We start from the raw sequence: 20087 nt of genomic DNA, 5'->3' as shown, positions 1-20087 counted from the left end.
GCAGCGGGATGGCACAGCTGTGATGTGGAATCCCCTTCCTGCCCTCCAGCCATAGGAATTATTGTCCCCATTCTACTGATAAGGGAGCTGAGGCAGAGGAAGACAGTATCACTTAGCAGTTAAATGCCTGGGTGTTGGCTTCCCGTGGGCCTGCGTTCAAATCACGACTCTGCCACTCAACTAGTCTGGGTGACCTTTGGCCAGTTTTAACCTCTCTGTACCTCAGTTTCCTCATCTGCAGAGTGGGGGCCTCTGAGGGCTGTCTGAGATTTAAATGGATGAATATCTGTAACTGCTAAGCATAGGCCAGTGTCTGGCATTTAATAAGTGCTCAGAAAACGGCAGCTATAATTTCAGTTATTACTATTACTACTCCTTTTATTATTGGAGAAGTTAAGAAACTAACAGTAGCTGGCAAAGGGGAGAGCTGGGATTTGAACTCTTATCCCTCTGACTCCCCTAGACTCTTCTTGTTCACACCTCCAGGCAGGACCCAGGCCCGACAGGTGTCCTGATTCAGGGGAGGGGAGCACCTGTCTGCAGGTTATGGGGCCCCATGGATCGATGCTGGATCTTAGGCTGTCCTATTGTTGACTAGACCCAATCCGGGCTCATGAAATCTGACAAACGCAGAGGAAAGCGCAGCTGGTGCCCCCTGTGGAGACGTTCTCAGTAATCACCTCCAGCCTCAGACAGGCGAAAGCTTTCAGCCCCTGAGAGGTGGGGTCGCTCGTGCCCAAACACAGAGCCAAAGGCTTACCAAGCAGCCCCGTGTGCCAGGCCCCACACTAAGCACCATGGAGAAGACACAGAGCACAACTGGGTCTGGAAGCAGGATAACCTGGCTTCCAATCCTGCCGACCGCTTCCTGGGCCTCAGTTTCCCTTGACTGTAAAATGGGCAGACCCCAGACCTCATGGGGTGGCCAGGAGGAGATGGAATAGAGGATGCCAGTTGATGTTTAAGTCTGAAATCTACAATGCAGATCAGATCCCCCAGCCCCAGCTGTCAAGAGCACTGCATTTCTTACAGACACTCACTTGTCCAGGGTCCGGGAGTCGTCGGTGTACTCGGGCAGGTCATTTAAGTCTCTGGGGGAGGCGGAGATCTGGTGCAGGCTGATGGGCAGTGCCTGGCCGTCCCTGCCCACCACTTCCAGGCCTGTGAGCCCCAGGTAATGCAGGTCTCCCCAGGAGGCGGTGAAATTTAGCTGGAGGCCTGCAACAGGAAGAAGTGCCCTGTGAACACCAGAGCTTCCGGAGGAGGTACCCAGGATGGAACTGGGAAGAGGAGTGATCTTCCTGGCATGCTACCGACTAAAACACCCAGACTGAAATGGAAGTGCCTTCGGAGTGCGCTCTGCACTTTTCCTCTGGGTGGCCCTTGGGCCTAGGACCCTGTTGATGCACAGGAAATATCTGCAGGATGAATGGACCGGTAATGTTTAAACCTGCACACAGCCCTGGGTCCTTTCTCCACTGATCAGTCACATTGCCCACCCCGTGCTTAACACCCTCGTGTGGTTTCCCTTGTTGCTTGGCCAGCAGGCCTCGCCCATCTGGCTTCTACGTACCTCTCAAACCTCATCTGGCACCTGAGATCCCTAGTTCCACCTAGACTGTCTTTCCATCACTCACATTCACTTTCCTCTCTCCCATCACAGGGCCTTTGCACATGCTGTTTCACCATCTGGAACTCACATGGCCTAGGTTAACTTGTGTTCATCTTTCAGATTCCAGCTTACTTCCTCAGGGAAGCCCTCCCAATTTCTTTGACCACACTGAGCCTCCATTCATAGCCTGCCATGTCACTGTGCACTCTCCCTCCCGTGCCCTGCTCACTACTGTGATCTTGTGACCCTTTGGTAAATGTCCATCTGCCCTGTCAGTTGGTTAACTCCCTGAGGGCAGAACTCCCATCTGTTTTGCTAGATCACTGTGCCCCCAGAGCCTGGCACAGGACCTGCCACACAGTAGGAGCTCAGTACAGATGGAATGATTAAACAAGTAATGAAATGGAGGCCACTGCGTCAGGAAACCACAGTGTCGGAAATGAACATGTTACATAAATTGGCCACTATCACAAGGATTCACGTGGGTTCGGGGTAAAGGAAGTGACCTGTGGTGACACCCTCCATTCTTTTGCCCTTGCTTCACCCCCTACTCCATCAGGGAGCATTTAGAAGTGAACCTCTGTGGTTCTGGGGCAAAACTGCCCAGGCGAGTCATTCATTTGCCCAGAAAGCTCAAAGGAACGAATCTCTGTCAGGTGTCTGGCTGGAGTTTCTCTTTCCTTAACGCTCTCCCGTTACAGCAGGGCCAGGACCAAGCCCCATGAACTCTTTATGCTTGGAGAATTGGGGGCCTATTTTCCACTCTTTTAGGTGGCTGTGTTCAAAAGAGTCACACTTGTGGCAACTTCCACGGAATGCCAGCAACGCAGTGCTGGGAGAGGGAAGCCTGGATTCACATGCTCCCACCTGATTTAGCTCAGATGAGGAGGTGGAAGTCCAGGGAGGTCGCAGGATGTCCCATGGCCAGGAAGGGAGGCCAAGCCACATGACCTCCCTGGAGCGTGGCTTCCCCTCCTACACCCCTGCGGTTTCCAAAATACGTTTCCTAACTCAGTCTCAGATCCTTCTGCTCTCCACTGTGTCGAGTTAACTGTGAGCATCTTGGGGGCAGATGAAACAGATGTGTGACCAGCATGGTCCTGAGCACATCATAGCTTCGCACAGCACCGGCAGCACGTAAAACGGCCACAGATTCCTCCCACTGAGTCCTCGCCTCTTTGCAACATGATTTTTCCGCTCCTCCCATCCAGACGTGGAGTCTGTTTCTCCACTCCTTGACTCTGGGCCATGTGATTTGCTTTGGCCAATGGGACAGAAGCAAAAGCGAAGCAAGCAGAGGCTGTCAAGCACACAAGCCCAAGGAAGGCTGGGGGGTCTGTCCTCTCTTTCTGCACTTGGAGTGTTGCCCTGCGAAGAAGCCAGGCTCCCCCAGTCGCTCTGTCACTCTGGCCAATAGCCTCTCGATTGCCGGCTGTGTAGGTGAAGACATCCAAGGTCACTCGGCTACCAGCCCATCTGCCATGTGACCAGACACACAAGCAGGCCCAGCAGAGGCCGGCCAGGCTCCGATGAAGGATTGCTCAGCTAGGCCACTGAATTACGATGAATCACGATTACTAGCGGTGATGGTAAGCCACTAAATTTTGGGTTGGTTTGTTCAGCAGCAAAAGCAAGCTGATACATTCTTTCTCATCATCTTCTCAGAGAGGCCTTGCTTAACCCCCTGAACTCAAACAGCACCCTTCCCTATCCCTCTCTAAACCCTTACTCTGTTATTTTTTGTCACCTGACAATAAGTTCTACATTTATTTGTTCATTTGTTTTCCTCAATCTTTCTCACTGAGATGGAAGCTCCCTGAGGGCAGGGGCTCTGTTGGCTGTTATATACTGCTATATCCCCAGAGCCTAGAACAGTGCCTGAAAGACCGATGGTCAATTAAGGCTTTTTTAAAAAAAAAATGAATTATTGATTGAAGAGTGTGTTTAGTAGCTACCTGCAGGTAAATGAATCAAAATAAGATCATTGTATTTCGCCAAAATCATAGTCCATGGTAAACAAATATTTATTGCTGCTATGTATCAAGCCTTGTTCTTGGCACTGGAGATCCGAGGGTAAACATCTAACAAAATCTCTAGGTGCTTCCACTGCAGTGAAGACAATGAACAAACAGATAAAACTGGTAGTTCCACAGAGTGAAGAAAACCATGAAAAAAATGAAAGAGATGAGATGGGGAGTGACTGAGCGGAAGCAGGGCGGGTCAGGGAGAGCCTCTCTGAGGAGGTGACATTTGAGCTGAGCCCTGGGTGATAAGAAGGAGGCCGCCATTCTGTAGCATTTCCGGAAGGACGTTCCAGGCTGAGAGGACAGGAAGGGCCAAGGCCCTGGGATGGGAACTTGTCTGACCCCTGGTTGAAACCAAGTGACTGAGGGAGAGGGTGGAGAAAATTGAGATGAGAAGGTTAGGTGGTATCATGTCATCAGGCGGGGGCTAGATCATGTCATGAGGTCTAGATCTGACCCTTGGCCATGGGGAGCTCCGGAGGCTTAGATTTGGAAGCAGGGGAGTGACACGATCTGATCTGGGTCGTGGAAAGCTCACTCGGATCGGATTCTTAAAGGGAGACCAGGAAGGAGGCTGCTGTGATACCCACGGCTGGGCAAGGACGGCAGTGGTGAAAACGAGCGCAAAGAGGACAGATTCAGGATGTGTTTTGGAAACAGCACTGCCAGGATTCCCAGTGGCCTGAACAGATGCGAGGCAAAGTGTGACCAAGGGACAGAGTGGCTGTGGGTACCGACCCAGAGATGGAGAAGGCCTGGAGCTGGAGGAGGGAGCGGATTTAGACAAAAGGGGATCGCTGTGAGGGAGAAATGCCACCTCCCCCTTGAAACAAGAGGCAGCGCCCCAGATACTCCCAGCCTGCCACCCCTCTGTTTGCCTGGCAAGACGCACTGAGATGCCAACTAATTTAGGGCTGCTCCAAAGTGACTGCTCTCCTTTTCCAGCTAATATCCATGTTCCATATTCATTTTCCTCTGGTGTATCAATTAGTATTTATATAAATGGAAATTAATTTTGTTATTTCTCTCCCATGTTTCAACTCTCTCAGCTCCCTTCCTATTCATCACTGCTGATATTTGCAAAACTTCCAAAATTAGTGTCATCTGCAAATTAGCAAGTCATAGATCCCCTTTCAAAACATTAATAGGATTGGCCGGATTTACCAACCCCAATGCACCACCCCCACCTGGGTCATTTTATCAAAGCTCTCTCTGTGGACACAGGCTGGGAAAGCAGGTTTAGGATTTGGGATCCAGTGAGGAAAAAGCCAAAGGTTCAGAGAAGAGAGATTCAGAAATCATGGGCCTGAAAATGGGCAGAGGGTCCTCAGTCAGAAGATTCCTGTGCTTTCCTGCTGAGCAGAGAAGCGGAGAAATTACACTTTCCTGGCAGCAAAAAAGTCTGCAAGCTCTACTCCAGGGCAAAACTCCCAAAGGCGTTAAAATCACATTTCTGAGAAAGGTCAGAAGCTGGTTCGGGGGGAAGATATTTACAGACAGCATCTTTGGGGAAATCACCTGATGGAGGGGACAGTAGCTGCTTCTGGCTGGCCAGCCTGCCTGCCTGCCTTCCTTCCTTCCTTCCTTCCTTCCTTCCTTCCTTCCTTCCTTCCTTCCTTCCGATTATGGCATGCTGACCTCCTCTGGAGTTTTGGGGGCTGACGCCTCATCCTTGGCTTCAAAGATGGGCCTCTGACCTAGGCCGGGCCAATCCGTGTTTTCCATCACGCATGCCTCCCTGCCATGGTGAGCCCCAGTGATCAGTTAAGGAAGGGCACGTGACCCAAGCCAGGTGAGGAGACTTAATTCCGGGACGATGGTTGAAATTATTGGCAAATGGAAGTTCTTTTACCTGGGATTGCTGGGCAGAGCTTCCAGAAGCTCCCATGTGGACAAAGTGTGAATGGGAGATGGACAAGAGAGGGAGAAACAGGGCAGGGAGATGGAGGGAGACACAAAAGCCTGGTGATGTCGTTTGTGAACCTGGATCCAATAACATGGGTAACTAGCAACCCCTGACCTTTTTAGCGGCAGAAGCTAAGAAATTCCTTTTTTGCTTAACAGATTGAATTCAGTTTTCACTGTTCACATGCACACACACACAGGCACACGCACACGCACACATACATGCACACAAGAATCCTGAGCAACCTAGGGGAGGTCAGGCTAAATCAGAAATGATTGCTGTCTTTCAGGACCTCACAGCTCTGAGGTGGGGCGGTGCAGACTCCTCACAGAGACCTCTGAGGTGAGGCAGCCTCTCTGGGAGGGTGTTGAGTGGTGAGGACCCAGACTTTGAATTTAGACACGCTTGGTTTTGTTCTTGGCCTTGTACTAGCTGTGTGATCTTGGGTGGCTTACTCAATCTCTCGGGGCCTCAGTTTCCTAATCTAACCTGGAAATGGGGAGAACAGAGCTGTGAGTATTCCATGAGATCAGGCAAGGGAAGCCCCAGTACCGTGCCTGAATCGGGGGGGCGAAACCAATCCTCAAGCCAGGTTCTTGCCTCCATTAAGTTGGCTTTTAAATTACTCTGTTATCCCAAAGTAATTGAAAGAGAGTTCTGGAATGTAAGTGGCTGTGAGGATTTAAAGCAAGACGTCTTCCTCTTTTCTAAGAGGTAACTGTCCTGCTGAGGGAGGGAGGGAACGAAGGCTGAATTCTTACTGGGTGTGACTGGGAAGACTTCCTGGGATGGAATGGGGTGACTGCAAGGCCTTAAGAAGGGGGAGTGGAGGATGCTGTGGGGCCCTGCCCAGATCCCACCTCCCACCGCCAGGGCTGAAGGATGCATCCCCCAGGGGCCGGGGTTGCTGGTGGCTGACAGCTCACAGCTGAGCCCCCCAACTTGTGACCGTCCTTAGCTCTGCCCCTCCCTAGCCCATGCCCAGTGACGTGTTATAATACAGGTGTGTAAAGGCCCAGTGCCCCTACTCAACTCGGGACAACTACACAACTCTGCCTGTGGAGCTGGCAGAGGCTTTTATGGGACAGCACCGAGGCCCAACGTCCCCCCTGCTCAGTCCTGCTTCCTGCCCGCCTTTCCCATCAGAGCACGCCCCAGGAGTTTCCAACTCAGAGTCTGCTTCTTGGGAACCCAATTGGTGACAGCTGACATCCTTTCATCAGGCAGGGATGGAGAAGGCAGGCACCAGGCTGTGGGCACAGAAGCCTGGAGGGTGGCTCAGGAGATGCTGGCGGGAAGAAGAGTAGCAAGGAGGAGGCTAAACTCAGACACATTCTGGCTTCGCTCTGGAGGTGATGGCAGGGGAGGGCGCATGACAAAGGCAGGCACGGAGCATCTCTTCTTTTCAGAAGCTGACTAGAGGTGGATGATGGGCACAGAGGGCAAGGGAGAGCAGGAGGCGAGGCTGCAGTGAGCAAGCCCACAGGGCCTTGTTAACAGGGAACAAGAGAGAGAGATCACAGTCAGCACGAGTGACCCCGGGCCTGAGGATCCCCCAGGACACAGGCAGAGGTGCTGGCGGGATGTGCACGGAGCAAGAGAGGACCCGCCGGAAGGGCCCAGGGGAAGAGTGAGAACAGACACGGTGAAACCCAGATGGGATCTGCTCAGAGGCCACCAACTGGCCCGGCTGGCCCAAGACATGTGTTGTTTGGCTCACGTGGGCTTTTAAAATATGGTAGGATTGGTCACCCACATCTACAAATGTGGAGATATCACATCTACAACCAGATTTCTGACTTTTTGGAAGACCTGGCACCTGGGCTGGGGCTCCTGCTGCCCCATCCCACCTGGAGCAGAGAGGATGATCTGCTCAAGCATCTGCTCTGGGGTCTAGTTTGAAGGGACAACTCAGAGCCCTGGATGGGCAGGGGCCCGGGTCTTTCCTGGCTCTTATATCTTCTTGTTCTATAACTTCTGGGCTCCAACTGTAGCCTCCCGGGTCAGGGCTGCAGCTAACATGTAAGACGTCTGCACGTGAAACGCAGAAGTGCCCCTCTGGGAGCGCACACTGCCAGGAATGCCCCTCCTCTGCAAGGATGCAGTCCTGCCAGGGCCAGCGAGCCCAGCGCAGGCTGGTTTCAGTCCTGACTTCAGTTTCAGGCTGGTGTCTCTGTGCAAGGTACGACCTGCCTGTCTGTCCCAGGAAACCCTGTCCCATGTGGCCATGACTGCCCCCACCTGAGGCCCCAGGCTCTGAAGGTCCTCCTCCCCCCAACACTGCCCCGGGAGGCGGTACTCACAGATCCCATGGTAGATGCCCGGCTCTGGCGTAGTGACTTCAGGGACAAGGGGCCTGTATGACAGCTCTACCTCCGGGACCTGCACACAGATTGGGGGACAAGCAGAGGGCAAGGGGGTGATTTCAGTGATACCCACACAGCTGCCCAGCCATTTTTCTGGCTACTGCTGCCCACCCAGTGCCCCAGGTAAGTCCCGAGCCTTTTCTTGGGTTTCCTGCCTTTGTGGGAACCCTGTGACTAGAAACATGGGTAGGCCTGGAAACCCTTGTGTGTCTGAGTCCTTGCCAGAAGCTCTTACCAGTAATGGACACTACCAGCTCAGGTGATTAGATTTTCTGGAATAGGGAAGGACTCTGTCTTGTTTATCTAGTGAGCTAGTGGAAGGAGGGAGGGAGACAGAGCAGGAGGGAGGGATGGAGGGAAGGAGGAAGAATTCAACCCTGGGGCCTGTGCATCTGCATTTTGAAAGCTCCCCAGGTGATTCCCATGGGCAGGCAAATAAAGAACCATTGGTCTATAGACAGAGTTTGCGGCCACACCTTACTTCTCGGGTCTCTGTGTAAACTTTTCTTGCTAGATTTCTGCACCGTAAGTCAGGGCGCAAGTGCCTTTACTGTTTCACAGACAGGAAAGCTGAGATGCAAAAAGAAGTGACGTCGCTTGTCTGGATCTTAGAGTTTTAGTGGGGATGGTGTTTCATTGGGTACCTAAGGACATCCTGATAACCCCTCAGTCCAGCCCCTAGGGACAGCCCCTCCAGGCCTCTGCCCGGCTACAGGGAGGACGGTGAGAAAGGCAGTTTGCCTGAAGTAACCCCTGACTCTGAGCAGCCTCAGGCCGTAGGGGATGCTGCTGCCCTGGAGTCCACGTGCCTTCTCTTGCCTTCTCAGGCACCCTGCCCTCCCTGATCCTCCTAGCACGCCCCCTGGTGGATGCACTGACCCTGACACCTAGGCGGGCATGCAGCTCCAGCCCAGCCCTGCTCTGGGTGTGACATGGCCTCCCTGAGCTCAAGTTCCTCATCTTTAAGGCAGAGAGAGTGATCCCTCCCTGCCCCTCAGAGGACTAGATCTGACCAGAGTCCCTGAGCAGGGATTTCCCTGTTCGGAAAATGCTGGGCAAATGGAAGGCCTCAAAGCCATCTCCCAAATGGAGGCCCACGCAGAGAAGCCAGACAGCAGACATGTTTCGTGGCCCGCAGAAGGTTTGAAAACATTTTGAATTAGTGGCCAACATTTTTTTAATGGGGAGATTTTACATAAAAATGTAGATTTCCGGCTTTATTTGAAAAAAATCAGGATTACCATCAACAATGAACTAGCTTGTCTGAGGGGAGTGGCAGCTGCTTTCCTGGAAGGGGGAGAGGGCCTCACCCCTCCCCCACCTCCCCTGGTGCTCTGCGGGGCCCCTGCCCGTGAACATGCTGGGACTGACTCGCGATGGTGTAGCACCGCCTCAGTCGTGACCTTCCCATGGCCGAACCTGCTGTCCTTTGGTTCCTGGCTGTTCCCGCCCTTCTCCCCCACTCTCTCTAACCATCTCCTCTTTTCTCCTGGGGACCCTGCAGTCTCTTTGCCTTAAGTACTGGTCTTTGACTTGGGCTGATCCTTGCCCTGAAAGTCCTCTTTCATTTTTTTAAAAAAATATTTTATTTTTATTGGTTTTGTTTGTTTTGGAGAGGAGGTAACTAAGTTTATTTATTTACTTATTTACTTATTTATTTTAACAGAGGTACTGGGGATTGAACCCAGGACCTTGTGTATGCTAGGCATGTACTCTGCCGCTGAGGTACACCCTCCCCGCTCCTCTTTCATTTTTGATAATTTGCCCATTAAAAGCACAAGTTTTGGAGTCCTGCATTTAAGTTCTAGCCTTGTTGCTCCCCCACTGTGTGCCACTGGGCAAGTTCTTGAGCCTGTGTGAGCCTTGGTTTCTTAAACGGGGCTATTAATTGTCTTTATCCTGATGGTTGCCAGGAGGGTTAAACACGATGGCACGGTGCTCCACCGCTGGACCATGGTTTATGTGCCCAAGAAATGATTGCCTGGATTATCATTACTTTAATTCTCAGTCTGCCTGTTAAAAGTATTTCGAGCCCTTCCATCAAAAACTACAGTGAGTGATCAAAACAAAACCCAAAGCAAAAATTCCCCTGAGACTGCCAACCTCTAAATTACAGAGATGACACAGAACTGATTTCCCCTAGCTTTGATTAAAATTTGAAGACTTTCTTCACTTCGGTTAGAAGAAAAAAAAATAATAATTAGAGGATGAAATATGACATACAGAACAAAAAATGATGCATAAAAATGGGAAATGTCAAAAACAGGAGCACCAGCAGCTTAAAGGATATCCATCTTCATTCCTCCCGCGCTATTCTGAGTCAGGAGAAGATATCTGTCTGGGAGCACCCCCTCCCTCCAGTCCTACCCGGTCATCAGCCCACAAGCCGGCCTGTGTGTAGGGCCTCTCCTCCCCCTGGCCGTCGGCCGTGCTGGGTCTCCTCAGCGCCTCCTCGCACTGCAGGCCGCACAGGCTCTCCACGTCCAAGTCAAATGTCTCATCAGAACAGAAGATGGCCTCGAGAATGTCCTCGTCGGTCGTGAATAAGATTGTGTCTCCAAAGTGCTCTGGAGCTGAAAGGGGCACCGGGAAGACAGGAGAGTCAGCTCACCCCAAATCCCAATGATGTTCCGAGCAGGAACCTAAACCATCGACCTTTGGGCCGTGACAACCTAAACCGCTAACCGGTCTGGATTTGTGTCACCGAGCCTTATTATTCTCTGTGCATTTGCAAATGGAATCCACGGACTGTAAGAACCACATTGATCTAATGAAGGGATCTAATCTAATGAGCATCACTGGGATCCATCATGAAGTAAGGGGAGTTTGTCAGGCGTGGGAGGCACTGTAGCTGATGCTGTTGGTGTCCCACCCAGATCCCTGCTGATCCAAGGAGGGGGCCTTGCCTGGAAGGCTGTGGGAGTTACGCCCCCAACCAGGGGAGCCTGCAGGTTCCAAAGCCTTGCTGCTTTGTGCAGGACAGACCCAGTAATTTCTGCTCCAGAGACCCCTTGGGATCAGGCTGGGGCTGGGCTTCCCCTGAACCAATATCTTCCCCGAGCTTCTCTCCCTTCTATATCCTGCACCCTCCCTACCCTACAGGTTCTTTCTGTCACTGGCGAGCCACCAGGTTTAGCTTTTCCTTAGAGCCTCAGCAAGTAGCAGGCAGGGGCTTCGAGAGCATTCTTACAGACATACTGTACCTCCCGTCAGGGTTCCCGAGGCCTTGGCGATTTCTCCCTGGAAGATGCACTGCGCATCTAACAGCATCGTGATGTCCTTCACGCCGCGGAAGGAATGTATCCGCGATTTATTGTAGTTCCAAATCCTGATCAGGGCGACCTGGCAAGGGTGCATGAAGTCCATGGAGATGGAGTGGGACTTGCCCAGCGTGAAGGGGGCCAACCAGACGTGCATGTCGTCCTGGGTCCTGTTCACCCCGTCGATGAGGTTGGTGACCACACGGGGATCTTTCCCATAGGCTGGTAAGATATTGATGTCCGGGGGGTCGGCTTGAATGTTCGCAATTCGCACCGGCTCGCCCTTGGAACTGAATATTTCTATTCCGTTAAGGCCAACATAGTGCCTGTCCCCCCACGTAGACTTGATGTCAATGACCAAGTGCTGTCCATAAGGCAAGACGGGGATTTTAAAGTCACCCCCATCATCTGGCTTCAGGGAGCTGTGGTCCTGCCCTATCATGGACTCCAGCTTCTCCTCCTTCCAGGGGGGCGGCTGGTCACTGTGCCGGCTGCTCTTCTGCTGCTGCAGGAACTCGTCCAGGATGTCCCCCTGGAACTCCATGTTGGAGATTCGCCCCCGGTGGGAACGGTCAAAGGCGGTGAGGGAGTTCCACGACTCGTGGAGTGTGTGTTCCTGCTCGCTGCGCCACCGGGGCCGTGGAGGTGTCCGGGTGGAGCAGGCATTTTCTGGAAGGAAGAACACAGGAGGGAGTGAAGCCCCATTAGTCGTGCATGTGGAAGCGGGGACCCTTAGAGATTGTCTCATCCAGTGGCTTTCAGCTGGGTGGGGTCACCCTCGGGGGGACAGTCTAGAAACCCGTGGGTGGTTTGATGCTCTTGGCTGGCTCAGTGCCCGTTGGCCCTATTGGCTTGAAGGGTGGGACCAGGGTTGCTACTGTCCTGCCCTGCACAGGGTGGTCCTGCGCAGAGCATGGTCTCCTGTCTCAGGCACCATTCAGGTTGGTAAAAAGAAAAGTCATTTACGGTTACCTGAATCTGGAACCTGGTTGTTTTACAAAGAGCAAAGTATTTTTCTATATACTTTGCATTTTCTCAGAAAAGAAACTACCATGCAAATTCAGAAACACTCTTGCTGTGTTAGAATCTTTGCCGGAAGTCATTCTCCACTTCACAAACTCACAAGACTCAGGGCCACGCTGCTGCCTGTGGCATCTGAGTCAGCAGCCCCAGGGTCTGCTCCTGAGGCTGTCACAGTCATGTGACCCTGTTGGGGGTTTCAAAGGCTACCGAATGGCAGGTGGAAGGCTTCTGAAAGAATGTTAAATGGAAAAAAAATGCCAGAGTTGCCATTTTCAATGCGACATTTCCTAGTGTGGGCAGCGTGTCCCCACGTGTGAATATCATCGTTTTTGGGTGGTGAAGAGGAAAGACTTTTATTTTCTTCTTTGACACCTTACCTTCGAAGTCCCCTACGTGTATTATTTTTATAATCAGGGGGAAATTCTATTAAAAAAACCCAAACCACCTAGGTATCTCACAAGGTAAAAAATTCACTTCTACATGTGGCTAAATTGGTTCCAAGAGCTGAAGCTGCGCCCGGAGCATATGGCGAAGACGGGGCTGGCCCTCAGGAGGGTAGCTCTGAAGGCCCTGCTCTCTTCCTTGTAGAATATAAAAGCTCAGCGTGTGCCTCAAGCAGCCGCCGGTCCTCACAGCCACGCCACGGCTAACTGCCATCTAAGGGTGTCATTCTGGAAAAACAGCAGCTGATGACACTGACATTCTGTTTTTCCTCCTTTCATATCGTACTGCACCCTGCACTCCATTTTCTGCCTGTCTCCTAGGGGGCCTGGTTCCATCAATTATCTCCTCTCTCCAGAATCTTCAATCACTCCTTCCCCACTGGCATCTTCCCTGCTCTCCGCCTGCAGACATGCATAAATCTCTCCCACCTGCAAGAAAAAGGAAGCCGGCCTGATCCTGCGGCTCCCTCCAATCGCAGTCCTACTTCCTCCCTCCTCTCAGTGCAGACACTGCATCCTCCTCACCACCACCCTCCCTCAGCCCCCTGCAACCTGGCTCCTTGGCGTAGAGTCGTTGTTTTGCCCACCCAAACTCCATCTCCTCTTCTCCTAGGAACAAAATCCTGATTTTCCCTTTGAGGATTCCCCCCTGCAACCCTGCCGCCACCTTCAGGCCATGCAGATTAGGCCAGTGCTGACAGCATCCTTCCAAGCTGAGCCCATGAAAGGAACTACGGGGAGAGGGGCTCTCTTTAAACTGGCACTGCTGAGCTGGCAGGATGGAGGGGTGGAGCTGTCAGTGGCCATTTGCTACACTCTGCAGGGTAGAGCCTGCCTGAGAATGAAGCCAACATGGGGAGCGGGAGCCGAGAGATGGAGAGAGTGTCCTGATGACATCATTCGGGCCCCTGGATCCAGCCATGCCTGAAGTCAAACCCCTGGTAGTTTTCTGTTCCTTGCATCCATAAGAGTCCTAGAATTCCCACAACTCTTCACTGAAATGATTTTCTCTGAGTCCAAAATGATTCCGAGTCCACAATCCTTTCTCAGTCCTCATTCCATGCTTGACGTCCCAGGCAAAGCTCTTCCATCTGGCAGTCCCTCCTCCACCAGCTGAGGAGGCATGGTTACCTTCCTGCTTCTCCACTTCCCCATCGACAGCTCCTCCCTTTGTATCACAGCACTGCACCCCCCACCCCTGCCCCCGCCCCGCTCCTCCCCATACTCTAAGTCTGGTTGTGCTGGAAGGCCTCAGCTCCATCCAGTCCTTTCTCAATACTCCTCTCTCATCTGGCTACTGGCTCCCAGGCAGGCATTGCTCACTGTCATAAACCAAGCTCCAGCTTCTCTCCCTGGGGCACCATCTCCCAATTCCAGTGACCCCTTGGAAGGTGTGTCCACTCTATCACTTCAAACTCTTAAGGGCCAAAAATGGAGTTTTGTCATCAGCCCCTCTAACTGGCATTATCTCTACTATGCTGAGAGTAAAGAAAATCTAACTCTTCACTATGCCCCGCAGCCCTGAGTGTGGCTCCTGTCGAATTCTCCAGCCTCACCTCACACCCTCCTTTCCATGATCATCCAGCTCCAGCCACGCCAGCCATTCTGTTATGGACACCACCGGTCTCTTCTTTCCTCAGGATCTTTGCCCCTACTGCGCCTTCTGCCAGGAATGCTCCTCCCCCACAGCCCCACTTAGCTGGCTCTTCTTGACACCCTCCTTCTAGGAGAGGCCGTCTCTGCCCTGTTCCCTGCTGCATCCCAGGGCCTGGCACAGAATCTGGTGCCTGGAGGTGCTCAATAATCATCTGCCAGTAAAGGGACGGGTGGTTGGCACCACCATCACGTACCCTCTTTGCTCCCGCACCACCTGTCAGTTCTCCCACATCTGTCCTCTCCCCTCCCCTCCTTTTCATCTGTCATTAACAAGACCCCAGGAGTTCCTCCCATCCTTTCCTCCAGGCGTGAGGCTAAACATCTGGCAGAAGGAACTTCCCATGTGGATCGTCATGAGCTCAGTTTGTGATTTAATTTCCACCAGCTGAAATGAATGGACCAGGTTAGCCTGCAAGGGCACCGAGGAGAAAGACCAAAAGCCATGTGTCAGGGACTCAGGCTGTGCTTCTGTGCCTGGGCGTGCAAGAAAGGCAGGGCTTTGCTTTCATCCTGCATCTGCTTTCTGACCCATTCTCCCGAGGAGGTACACACTGGGTTTTAAGAGCAGAGGGGTGCAGACTTTGTCCTGGACCTTTCAGATGTGACAGCAGCCTGGGGCCAGCGCTTCCCTCTGTCGGCCGCAGAACACACAACTCATCAGTCCTTGGGAGTCGGACAGCTGCTGGGATCAGGGCTTTGTCCTGTCTGTCACGATTCCTGCCCACAAATATGAATGGACAACAGAAAGCTACTTCTTTAGTCTGCAGTCAGTACAGTCTGGGAGGGACCAATGATATGAGATAACAGGATTGAAGATTCAAAACTACGCCTGAAGTGGTGGAGATTAATATGAGCTGCAAAATTCTGAACTTCAGTTTATAAAAATCACTGACACCACCACGAGGCAGGCACTAATTGCGACTAAAATGGGGAGTGAAAAAGCACGTGGTGAGACGCACACAGCCGTGTTTACTCTAGGTGCGCTGCCCTTCGGCCACTGCTGACTGGACAAGGAGTGGACACCTGACCCAAGCCGGCCAGTCAGCTTCTCCCCTGAGGCTTTGGAATTGGTTTCTAGAGATGGAGCCAGGAAATTGTGTCACTTTTGGACTGTGAGTCCATTTCCTGCAATGTGCACAGAGCTGAGAAAGCCGATCTCATGAGGAAGAGTGAGGGAAGGTGGACCTGCAGAGAAGCAGAGGCAGGGCCCAGCAGTCCTGGAAGAGTCAGGGAGACGCTTCCGCGGTGCCTGCTGGCTTTCTGGTTCCTCCTTCCAATCCCATGGGATGCTATACTTCCTGACTTTGGGGACCCAAACTTTGTCCTGGAGCATTCTCCAAATAAAACCCCCTTTATTGCTTAAACTGGGCCAGTGCGATTTTATACACCTGTAGGTAACTGACCCCATGATGAATACACTTCCAAAATGCAGATGTCATTACAGCAAGGTACTTTGTTGGAAAAAGGATTTCCGGGTTCTGTCTTATGGTGACAACATGATTCTAGTCCCAGGGAAGAACTTGGGCACTTGTTCATTCTACAAGCACTGTTGGAGGGCTTGGCCCGAACCTTTCCTGAAGGGCATGGCTGTGGGATTTGGCTCTAAGTAATGGGTAATTTAAAATTTCTAAGCAACTTTCCTTTTTAGCACGACCAGCTTAACAAGCATTAAATCTCAAGGGCTCAGTTCTTAACGTGTGTTGAGCCAAGCAGTGAAATGCCTGGAAAGAAATTAAAATGAGACAAAGTCTTTTGCATGTGGACAAGTTAGAAAAATGCCCATCACCTTATAACTGCTAGAGGTGCTCTGGGTTTGTGTACCAGGAAGGCTTGACATTGCCCCACTCTCCCCAGACAGGTGGATGATGCTGCTGCGGGGACAGGGCAGCTTAGGGGAGTAGTTTGCAGCCTGGAGGCTGGAGCAGGATTGCCTGGGTTCAAATCTTGCTCTAACCCTTATTGGCTGTGTGACCTGAAGAAAGTCACTCAAACTTCACATTTTCTTTTCTTTTCTTATTGTGTAACTTTCAGGTGTACGGCATTGTAGTTCAACATCCGTGTGCACTACAAAGTGATCATCACCATAAGTCTAGTTCCCACCCATCACCATACAGTTGACCCATTTCTTTCACCCATTTCTCCCATACCCCATCTACCTTCCCCTCCAGTAACCACTAATCTGCTCTCTGTATCTATGAATTTCTTTCTGTTTTATTTTCTTTGTTTTATTAGACTTCATGTATGAGTGAAGTCATTGGTATTTTTCTTTTTCTCTCTGACTTATCTCACTTAGCGTAATACCTGCAAGGTTCACTCGTGTTTTTGCAAATGGCAGGACTTTATTCCTTTTCATGGCTGAGTAGTATTCCATTGTACAGGTAGCATTCCATGTGTGTATACATACACCACATCTTCTTTCTTCACTCATTAGTGGACACTTAGGTTGTTTTCCTATCTTGTCTCTTGTAAATAATGCTGCAGTGAACATTGAAGTGCATATATCTTTTCCAAATTAGTGTTTTTGTGCTCTTTAGATAAATACCCAGAAGTGTCATACCTGGGTCATATATAGTAGTTCTAGTCTTCATATTTTGAGGAATCTCCATACTGTTTTCCATAGTGGCTGCATGAATGTACAACCCCACCAATAGTGTTCTCTTTTCTCTACATCCTCTCCAACACTTGTTATTTTCAGTCTTGTTGATAGTAGCCATTCTAACAGATGTGAGGTGATATCTCATCGTGGTTTTGGTTTGCATTTTCCTGATAGTGACATTGCACATCTTTTCATGTGCATGTTTGCCATCTGTGTGTCTTCTTTGGCAAGGTACCTATTCAGATCTCCTGTCCATTTTTAAATGTGGTTGTTTGGTAATTTGTCATTGATTTGGATGAATTCTTCATATATTTTGGATATTAACTCCTTATATATGATTTGCAAATATCTTCTCCCATTCAGTAGATTGCCTTTTCATTTTGATGACGGTTCCCTTTACTGTACAGAGGCTTTTCAGTTTGATGTAATCCTATTTATTTAGTTTTGCTTTTGTTTCCCTTCCCTTTGGAGTTAGGTCCACAAAAACATTGCTAAGGCTGATGTCAGTGAGATTACTGCCTGTATTTTCTTCTAGAAATTGTATGGTTTCAGGTCTTATAGTCAGAAGTCTTTAATCCATTTTGAGTTACTCTTTGTGCATGGTGTAAGATAGTGGCCTAGTTCCATCCTTTTGCATGTGGCTGTTCAGTTTTCCCAACACCATTTATTGAAGAGACTGTCCTTTCTCCATTTTATGTCTTTGTTCCTTTGTTATTAACAGACCATAAATGTGTGGGTTTATTTCTGGGCTCTCACTTCTGTTCCACTGATCTGTGTGTTTGTTTTTGTGCCAGTCTCATACTGTTTTGATTATTATACCTTTGTAGTATAGTTTAAAATCAGGACATATGATATCTCCAGCTTTGTTCTTCTTTCTCAAGGCTGTTTTGGCTCTTTGGGATCTTTTGTGGTTCCATACAAATTTTAGAATTATTTGTTCTAGTTCTGTGAAACATAACATTGGAATTTTGTTAAGGATTACATTAAAGCTATAGATTTTTTTTGAGCAGTATAGACATTATAACAATATTAATTCTTCCAATCTATGAGCAGGGAATATCTTTTGTGTGTGTGTGTCTTCTTCAGTTTCCTTCATCAGTGTCATAGTTTTCAGAGCACAAGTTGTTTATTTCCTTGGTTAAATTTATTCTGGGGTATTTTATTCTTTCTAATGCAATCATAAATGGGATTGCTTCTTTATTTCTCTTTCTGATAGTTCATTATTAGTGTATAGAAATGCCACAGATTTCTGTATATTGATTTTGTATCCTATAATTTTACTGATTTATTAATTATGACAGATTTTTTTTAATGGAGTTTTCAGGGTTTTCTACACGCGGTATCATGTCATCTGCAAGTAGTGAGTTTTAATTCTCCTGTTCTGATTTGAATGCCTTTTATTTTTTGTTGTTGCCTAATTGCTGTGGCTAGGACTTTGATATTATTTTGAATGAAAGTGGCTAGAATGGGTATCCTTGTCTTGTTCCTGATCTTAGAGGAAAAAGGTTTCAGCTTTTCACCATTGAGTATGATGTTAGCTGTGGGTCTGGCATATATGGTCCTTATTATGTTGAAGTGTGTTCCTTCTATACTCACTTTGTTGAGAATTTTTATCACAGGTAAATGTCGAATTTTGTCAAAAGCATTTTTTACATCTATTGAGGTAACATATGATTTGTATCCTTCATTCTGTTGTATCATGTTGATTGATTTGCAAATATTGGACTATCCTTTCACCCCTGAAATAAATCCCACTTGGTCACGGTGTTGTTGGATTCAGTTTGTTAATATTTTGTTGAGAATTTCTGCATGTATGTTCATCAGTGATACTGGCCTGTAGTTTTCTTTATTTAATGATGTCTTTGTCTGGTTTTGGTATAAGGGTAATGCTGGCTTTGTAAAATGTGTCTAAAAGATTTCCCTCCTCTTGAATTTTTTGGAGGAGTTTGGGAAAACTAGGTTTTGAATCTTCTTTGAATGTTTTGTAGAATTCACCAGTGAAGCTGTCTGGTCCTGGACTTTTGTTTGATGGATGATTTTTTTAGTACTGTTTCAGTCTCCTTACTAGTAATTGGTCTCTTTAAATTTTCTATTTCTTCATAATTCAGTCTTGAAAGAGTGTATGTTTCTAGGAATGTATCCATTTCTTCCAGGTTGCCCAATTTGTTGGCATATAATTGTTTGCAGTAGTCTCTTACGATCTTTTGTTATTTCTGTGGTATTAATTGTAACTTCTCTTTCATTCCTAATTTTATTTATTTGAGCCTTCTTTCTTTTATCCAAGGCTAAAGCTTGCCTACTTTATTTATCTTTTCAAAAAATCATCTCTTAGTTTCACAGGTTTTTTTCTGTTTTATTTTATTCTCTACTTCATTTATTTCTGCTCTGATCTTTATTATTTCCTTCATATACTAATTTGGGGCTTTAATTGTTCTTCATTTTCTAGTTCTTTCAGCTGCAAAGTTAGATTATTTATTGGAGATTTTTCTTGTTTCTTGAGGTAGGCCTGTATTGCTATGAACTTTCCTGGCACTTTTGCTGTATCCCACAGATTTTGGTACGTCATATTTCTGTTTTCATTTGTCTCCAAGTATATTTTGATTTCTCCTTGATTTATTCAATGGTCCATTGGTCGTTTTGCTGCATGATGTTTAATCCTCATGTTTTAGTAGGTTTCCCCATTTTTTTTCTTGTGGTCGATTTCTAGTTTTATATCATCGATAGAAGAAGAGAGATTCCAGCTTTCTTTTCATTTCCACTCACATGGGCTATCTTTTACTCCCCACACTCCCGCCTTCACTTCCAGTCTGTGTGTGTCCTTATTTCTGAAGTGAGTTTCTTGTAGGCAGCATGCAGATGAGTGCTATTTTTTTTCAATACATTCTGCCACTCTCTGTTTTTCGATTGGTGAATTTAGCCTATTTAAATTAATTATTAAAAAAAACCCAGTGGTTTTGTGCTGGTTTTCAGGCTGAGAGTCTGTGAGTGAGCCCTTTAAAAGCAAGTCTTCTGTTCTCTGCAGTTCTGTAGCTCTCCTGGGTGTATTCCCCACTGGTTTTCAAAACCAGAAGTTTTGGGGGCTCATCTCTCTTGTGCAGAATCCAAGGATGGGGTGCCTGATGTGAAGCTCGGATCTCTCAGTCCCTAGGAGAATAACTGCCTTTGTGATCTCTCCTATCTGTGGATTGTCGTGGCTGGGGT

General features: G+C 49.0%; 1 protein-coding gene across 10 annotated transcripts in view; it reads right to left on the bottom strand.

Moving 5' to 3' along the window:
- The window catches only part of KATNIP (katanin interacting protein), a 173866-nt gene that overhangs the window by 16572 nt on the left and 137207 nt on the right, over positions 1-20087 (bottom strand). For all 10 annotated transcript variants that reach the window (XM_031433005.2, XM_031433006.2, XM_010990905.3 and 7 more), the window contains 4 exons: positions 11112-11837; positions 10276-10481; positions 7846-7924; positions 1041-1218 (listed from right to left, as the gene is read on the bottom strand). In XM_031433005.2, coding sequence (XP_031288865.2) covers positions 1041-1218; positions 7846-7924; positions 10276-10481; positions 11112-11837 — 1189 coding nt within the window. The remainder of the gene's footprint in view (positions 1-1040; positions 1219-7845; positions 7925-10275; positions 10482-11111; positions 11838-20087) is intronic.

The sequence above is a fragment of the Camelus dromedarius genome, chromosome 24 (genome assembly GCF_036321535.1).
Source record: "Camelus dromedarius isolate mCamDro1 chromosome 24, mCamDro1.pat, whole genome shotgun sequence".
NCBI classification, from domain to species: domain Eukaryota; kingdom Metazoa; phylum Chordata; class Mammalia; order Artiodactyla; family Camelidae; genus Camelus; species Camelus dromedarius.
This window is presented reverse-complemented; position numbering and strand designations above follow the sequence as displayed.